The sequence below is a fragment of the Bombina bombina genome, chromosome 2, assembly GCF_027579735.1.
Source record: "Bombina bombina isolate aBomBom1 chromosome 2, aBomBom1.pri, whole genome shotgun sequence".
Lineage (NCBI taxonomy): Eukaryota > Metazoa > Chordata > Amphibia > Anura > Bombinatoridae > Bombina > Bombina bombina.
The window spans coordinates 1,102,420,354-1,102,428,305 of record NC_069500.1 but is presented as its reverse complement, the minus strand read 5'-3'; the positions used below and the strand labels follow the sequence as shown (position 1 = coordinate 1,102,428,305).

Genomic DNA, 7,952 nt, shown 5'->3' with positions numbered 1-7,952 from the left:
GTTGGCCATCCCTGATCTAAATCATGAAAGTATGTTACCTTTACTATCCCTTTAAAATGGCAGAAAATAATATTTTTCTACATGTCTGACTTAAAGGGTCAGTAAATACAAGTCATTAATTTTAAAAAAATTCCAGGTCACATTTTAAACTCCGCCCTCTATGAGATCTATTTTTATATACGCCCCCTAACACGCTCCCCTGGCCATGCTAATGAGCGCGCTCATGAAAATCAAGGCACTTAGCAACAACGGAACAAAGTAATCTGAGATTATATATATATATATATATATATATATATATATATATATATATATATATATATATATATATATATATATATATATATATATGTGTGTGTGTGTAGAATAATTTAAATTCATAGAATATATAAAAATACATAAAAAGGAATTTTCATTATAATAAAAATCATCTAATTAATTGAATTACGATAAAACTAGTCATTTAGTTTAAAAGTGATTTTAATTTTCATACCAAACTTACTAATTAGAGAATTAGATTAACAAAAATGTAATGCAAATGTTAATATCGGTAAGTAGCTAGCAGATTGCAAAAGCGGAAATCCGTTGTTTACCTCACTGACAGTTTGACAGCTGAGGGAGAAAGAAACTAAGTGCACATGCATAGAATCAGGGAAAAAAAATTAAAATAATGGGAGCGCGCTCAATAGATTCCAATGGTGCGATCAATAACCCAATTATAGGCGCAACAGTCAAAAGGTAAAAATGAAAAATTAGTAGGGAGAAGCGGTGGGTGGGCTGCCCAATTGCAAAAAAACTAATTATGTGGGTAAATTATATACATTAATAAAAAAAAACACATTGAAAAAAAAAGGCTGTTTTATTAATATAATTAAACTAAATATTTAATATTAAAGAATAAAAAATGTTGATGTTTACTGTCCCTTTAAGAATTTCTTTTATAAACTAAAATGCATAGGGTTACTATAGTAACACACTGTGCAATATAACATGTTAATAAAGTCTACTATATTATTACACACACACACACTGTGTGTGTGTGTGTGTATGTGTATATATATATATATATATATATATATATATATATATATATATATATATATTATGGGTAAAGTCGGATATTGGGTAATCCTTACATTACCCAGTGGCTGTGGGTAATACCCAATGTAAGATCATACATTCAGCTTTACCCAGGTAATTCTAGTGTTACCCAAACCCTTCTGGATAAAGCTAATATTTCAGGTTTGTTTTGTAGCATGTTTTGTTACATAAAACATTTTACATACCAACAGGAATTAAACATCTGGATAAAGCTATTAAAATCATACATTGGGCTTTACCCAGGTAATGCTAAGAAAACACAACAGGAAATTAAAGTGATGGTAAAGATGACTAGTTCCTTGCAATTTCTATAAAGCCTTTCTGTTTTTGAGCCCGGTCGCTAAGTTTTTCAACCTTCAAAATTATTTTCAGCAATAGTTTGCAATATTTTAAAAATTGTCTCCTCCCGCTCCTCGCTCCTCCCATCTGCCATTTCCTGCTCATATATCGCATTCTACTAGTGAGCGGTCCACTTGCTCCTGTGAAATAAGTTGTGCGCATGCGGTAAGAAATCGGAACGATACCAGCTACACTGATTTGCGCATGTTAGGGACTCCCCACTGGGAATCACATACGTGTAAAACGGGAGCGCGCATGGTGTCACAGGTAAAGAAAATAAAATTGTTCATTTAGTTAAGTGGGTGGATGACTGAGTGATGGCCACCAAACAGCCTAATTTTAAACTGGATAAAATAAAAACGTGACCCAAATGTGAAAAAACAAAACAAAAAAACGGGTTTAATAATTGACGATAACAGTTCTTTATAAAGCTTATAATGGTTTAGATAAGGGAAAAAAAAAAAAAAAAAGAATTAAACTAATATATTTATTTTAATCAATTAGTTTAATAGTTGATCACTGATGCTGTAACTTTACCATCACTTTAAACATTTTTATTTTTCATATGTTTGTTTTGTAGCATGTTCTACTACTTGAAACATTAAACATTTAATTTTCATATGTTTTGTACCACCAACAGTAAATTAACCCTTTAGTGACAGGGTGAAAGTGCCTACATCGGAACACCTGTTCCGATGTAGACAAATTGAAACTACGCGATCGTGCATACGATCGCGAGATTTCAATTATTGGATTGCATGTGGGGGGAGTCCCTACAATGCTAGGAACGCCCTCCAGACCGCGATCAAGTCCTAGAAGCACAGAAGGCTTCAGGACAGCCGTTTGTTATGACGTTCTATTCCGTCATAACGGCTTTAAAGCCCAGTGTAATTATGACGGAATAGAACGGCATAACGGCGTTAAAAGGTTAAACATTTTTATTTTTCAGGTTTGTTTTGTAGCATGTTTTACTACTTGAAAAACATTTATTTTTCATATGTTTTGTTGCACCAACAGTAAATTAAACATTTTTATTTTTCAGATTTGTTTTGTATCATGTTTTGTTACATCAACAGCCAAATGCACTGTAATTCCCCCCATCTTCACTATCTTTTTTGCCTCTGCCTGGGGAGGGGGGTAAACCTCATTCCCCAAGGTTCACTTGGAGTGGATGCCAGAGGATTGGCGGGGCACCTTCCTTGAACCCACCAGGTGTAGGCAAAATAAATAGTGTAGATGTGGAAATTACAGTAACATCAGGCTTTACTCACAGCCGCTTGGTTAGTAATTATTAAACCCCTTATCAACATTTAGTGAATAATCCCCTTATCAAAAATAACAGGTCTATTCACTAAAGGGAGAATTGTAGAATTTGTATTGCTATATGGAGCCTTTTTTTTTTTACTCTCAGTGACAATACACACTGCATGCACACAGGTGAATTAATGCATTTTATACACCATTATTCAATACATCACTATTTAGTGGGTAATCCCCTATCTAATTGGCACTATGCTGCAAACTACCTGTGTTAACACAGGTAACTGCCTGCTTGAAAAAAAACAAAAAAAAACTGTATCCAGGCATTTAAGCAAAGCAGGTAGTGATCCTCTACTTTATTTAGACTTTGGGCTTTATCCAAGCACTTTACGATTACATTAGCGCTTTGACCAGAAGACTTTGGGTATTTTAGGATTACTCAGGTAAAGCCCAATGTATGATTTTACAGAGCTGCGGATATTATACAGGTGCTGCTCGGTGTGTAAAATCCATGCTCTAGCTTCTTATTTGTCAGTTAAATTGGCTTATAAGAGTGTACTTTACAATCAACATCTAAATAAAGTGTAGAAGGTGCGAATCAGGGTATTTAAAAATACGTTTGTTTGCTCTCTAGCTCTTTTTTATTTTTTTTTTAAAAACATTAATTTTATACTGCAAAATGTTACAGCAATATCTGAAGAATACCATTGTGTCCCTTTAACATCTATCTAGCTAAAGGTTTGTTAAAACATTTTTTTTTTTACTAGATAATGGGCATTTAAGAAAACATAGGTATAATAATACAGTGAAAAGCAAAATAATAAAAAGAAGCAAAATATTAATCTGTACCTACAGGAGTAGAAAAAAAAAAAAGGGGGACTGGCTGATGTATGTTTGGATTACAGCCTGTTTTACTTTCTTGAGAGGTGATACAGGGATTTTAACAAATTCCGTTACCCACACAAAATAATAAATAACTGTAGTTTTAGTAATCATAAAAAGCAATTTTATGTTTACTAAACACTGTTCAATTTACAGTAAAATGTCTTTATCTTGTATCTCAATCAGGCTATTTTTCTCTTTCTGTGTAGCTTTGCTAAGTAAAATAATAGAATATTAATTACAATTAAAGAGACAGTCTACTTGAAAATTATTATTGTTTAATAGACATATAATCCCTTTATTACCCATTCCCTAATTTTGCATAGCCAACACTTTACTTTTTATCTATGTGATTACCTTGTATCTAATCATCTGCAGACTGCTCCCTTAAAGCAATGCTTTTGCCAGACCTGCATTTTAGCCAATCGGTGCTGACTCTTAAATAATTACACGGGAGTGAGCACAATGTTATCTAGATGGCCCACATGAACAAGAGCATCTAGCAGTGAAAAACTGTCAAAATGCACTGAGATAAGAGACGGCCTTCAAGGGTTTGGAAATTAGTAGAGATGCGCATTCTGCAGTTTCGTTCACTGACTAATGTGGAAGGAGGCTGCTTTCAGTATCCCGCTCTTTTCGGAGCTGAATATTCTCGTGCAAGTGAAACACACTAAGATCTATGCAAATCTATATCTTAGTGTGTTTTACTTACACAATAGGATATTCAGCTCCAAAAAGATGCTAACACTGAAAGCAGACTCCTATTTCTGCATTTGACAGAACTAAACTGCCTAATGCACATCTCTAGAAATTAGCATATGAGCCTACCGAGGTTTAGCTTTCAACAATGAATACCAAGAGAACAAAGCAAATTTCAGGGTAAAAGTAAATTGGAAAGTGGTTTAAAATTGCAATTTTTTTTTAAACAATACGAAAACATTTATATATTTATATGCAAATACATTTTCAACAATAAATATTTTATATTTGCACCTTTAGTCTTGAACAGTTTCTGTAATGAGCCCCAATATGAAACAGTACTGATGATTTGTCATAAAATACGTGATTTCAATCTTGATGAAAATGTTTAATAAATAAAAGACAAATGCCAGCAAATATATTTAACTGTTGTGATGTACATAATATAAAAGCAGCCTGCTGCAGAATTATAAACAAATGTTCCACTTGTTTGGCTTATTACAGTTTTATTCACCCTTCTTCCTCACTGCTACTCCATGCATCCTCAAATGCTGGATGTAGATGTTTTTGTGGTCCTGACTTTTTAGGATCGTCATCAGGAACAGGTTCACGCAGTGCTGGTACCCAGGCAAGAATGTTACAGTCTTTGCCTCCACTGTAAAGCTCTTGGAACTGAGGTTGGAAAACGCAGCAGTCTGCATTGTTATAATGTCCCCTCAACACATTTATCTTTTCACCAGAATAGATAGTGTACATGGTAATGGTACTATCACAGGGTACAAAGACAAAGTCAGGACTGCAGCCTACAGACACTGTGAATTTGACACCTTTCCTACTATCATTACACACCTTGCCATAGTTAACTAAAGTGTTTTCCCCTGTTGCACTATTCCACAGCCTCATGCGATCATCAGTTCCAATGGTCAGAAGGTGAAGGCCGTCACTTGTAAAACACAGCCCATTAACTCTGCCATTATGAGCAGTGTTTGCCGATTCAGAAGAAGCCTTTGACTTCTCTCCATTATTCTTGTCAAGCGTTATTAGGCATCCAGTTGCCTTGCGAACATCCCATAACTTCACCTTGCTGTCCACACTTGCAGTTGCTAAGATATAGTCATACCTTGGAGACCAGCAGACTGACAGCACTTCCCCTCTATGACCCTGGAGAATGTGGGAACAAGAACCAGATTTTAAGTCACAGAGCTGCACTTTAGGGTTTTTTGTACCAACTGCAATTAAATTATGCTTGGTGGCCAGTGGAGACATGTGGTGGCTGTAAACAGTCCCTTCAAAGTGAAAGACTTCAGCCAGCTGCAATGTATTTGTGTCCCATATCTTCAAAGTCTTATCAAATGAGCTTGAGGTAAATATACCAGTGTCATGGGGGTACCACTGAACTGTTTCTACACTGAATTTATGTACATCAGGGTGGCTTTTGCCCACTTTACATAGTGCTTTACAGGTGTACGATGGAGATTTACTAAAATTTGCTAAGTCATAAAGAACAATAATACCATCAGCACCTCCAGACAGCATGTATCGTCCCTCTACAGGCTCAATATCAAGGGAATTTATGCCATTTTCATGCATTCTTTCAACATCCCTATCTTTGTTTAATTCCAGACTAAGTACTCTCCGTGTACTTTCTGCACGTTTCAGACGAACTGGACTATCCAAGCCAGATTGCCGGGCCCAGATAAATCCAAGCATTCTTGAATTTATAAGCAAAGGAGAACGGTACTAGGAAAGGGGAAATTAAATAAGAAGTGCTCTACACATCTTTAGAAAGTTATTGCATCTATGTGACCAACCAATTGCCAAGCTGTTAACTCCTAAAAAGAGAGAAAAAAAAAACATGCAATAAATATCCAAACAGCAAAAAACTACAGAATAATTAGTCAAAAGTCTAGCTTTTTTTCTTTATTTAGATATTCAGCGTGCATTTTTAACAATGAGTAAAGAGAAAACAACAGGAATATGTTTTTCATATATATATATATATATATACATATATATATATATATATATATATATATATATACACATATATATATATATATATATATACATATATATATATATACATATATATATATATATATATATATATATATATATATATATATATATATATAAAATATATGCACAAGTATAAAATTGAACAGGGGTGAGAAGTTTGAATCAACATTAACTCAGTATCAAAGACTGGGCGTGTAGACGCAGCTGCAAAATCTCACCATGAGTATGGAGCAATATTATATATATATGCCAAAAAAATATCCGCACTCACTGGACTTTCCACACAAGAGTTTTAATGTGTAAAGTGGTGTTTCAGGGATCAAACCGTGCCCTTCCTCAGGCCAAACAAGTGCACAATGCTCCTGACACCCTGGCGAGATACTTTGAAGTGAGAGTGCAAATCCCCTTGGATTATTTCATTATATATATATATTTAAACTATTCCCATCTGGCTGTTCAATTTTTATCTTTCATTAATATTAGTTCACAAAATTGTATTTAATTTGGATTATATCAGAGAAAGAAAGGTAGGAGACAACTGTCTTACCTCAAACATAAATGGAATATCACGACAAAAAAAAAACACAGAAAGTGCAATAGTATAGTAGTTATAATGCTTTAGCAATTTGAGGCCTTACGTTACACTTTTTTCTGCAGGTCCTGAATGGTGAGTCTAGTGCGTGTTTGACTCCTTTGCGGGGCAAAGGGGTTGAACACACAGTAGTGTATGGGGTTAATTCATCAGTCGTAAAATGCCATACTCTAACGAATTAGGACAATCTATAAAGGTAGTAACTTTATGAACAAATCTGTGGTAAATTACTAGTCTGACAAAATATGTAAAAGGAAGAGCTCCCTTTTGTTGGTAGATTACATTAATAAAAAATAATATGTCACACAACTTTAGGCGCTTACAAACATTTTAAGACTAGCTATATGAAATCTTAGGAGCCGTAGCACAAAAAAAATTACTAGGGCGAGCTCACCACATATATAATATACAGCTATAGAGCAGCGGCACCTGATAGGATAATACCTTCATACTAGTAGAACACATGCTCCTCCATACACGGCCACGGAAGGAACACATCAACACTGACTCGTCTTCTTTACATCTCGTCTCCCCGCTTCTCTTCGAGTCTCCTACGAATGACATCATCTTCACAGCGACTGGCAGCACTGGTTGTTGCTGAGCGACTAACGTCATCTCAACGCGCCGGCTCTCCCTCCCTCCTCCTGAGTCTGTGTCTCCGCTCACATCTTCCGCGAGCTGCGCGCGTGTCAGTGTATGCGTGAGAACCGGCTAACTAACCGTGCGGACACGTGACCCAGCAAGGTAATGTGTGCTCTGTGCCAAATACAGTAGGAGTGAAGAACGTGACATTGGGTGGACTATCTATTTGCATACCCTGGTTGTGTACATGTACACACTTTACTGACGAAATATTTGCACACACCTTACTGAATATATATAGACACACACACAGATGTCTGTATACGCTCACATAGCTGTTTGTATATTCAAACTATATTTACACTTCTTACAAACCATGTATACGTCTTGCTTTGCTTACTATTCACACACACACTCCTATACTGAAGTATACTATCCATACACACCCACTGCAGGATGTATATACACATATTGCATA

At 35.4% G+C, this 7,952-nt stretch overlaps 2 protein-coding genes across 2 annotated transcripts in view; one reads left to right on the top strand and one right to left on the bottom strand.

The window, feature by feature from the left end:
* Positions 1-4,648: 4,648 nt before the first annotated feature.
* ERCC8 (ERCC excision repair 8, CSA ubiquitin ligase complex subunit) lies at positions 4,649-7,485 on the bottom strand. The gene is made up of 2 exons (XM_053703743.1): positions 7,337-7,485; positions 4,649-6,113 (listed from the first exon to the last, which is right to left on the bottom strand). Exon 2 carries the CDS (start codon positions 5,989-5,991, stop codon positions 4,792-4,794), a length of 1,200 nt encoding a protein of 399 aa, XP_053559718.1. The 5' UTR covers positions 5,992-6,113; positions 7,337-7,485; the 3' UTR covers positions 4,649-4,791.
* A 37-nt stretch (positions 7,486-7,522) lies between these two features.
* FBXW7 (F-box and WD repeat domain containing 7) overlaps positions 7,523-7,952 on the top strand; it is a 557,745-nt gene continuing 557,315 nt past the window's right edge. The window contains exon 1 of the mRNA XM_053703740.1: positions 7,523-7,636. The gene's annotated coding sequence lies outside the window, so the exon portion shown is untranslated. The remainder of the gene's footprint in view (positions 7,637-7,952) is intronic.

What these genes read in the sequence shown, in the direction of transcription:
- ERCC8 (XM_053703743.1), bottom strand. Translation starts at nt 5,991, where the DNA reads ATGCTTGGATTTATCTGGGCCCGGCAATCTGGCTTGGATAGTCCAGTT.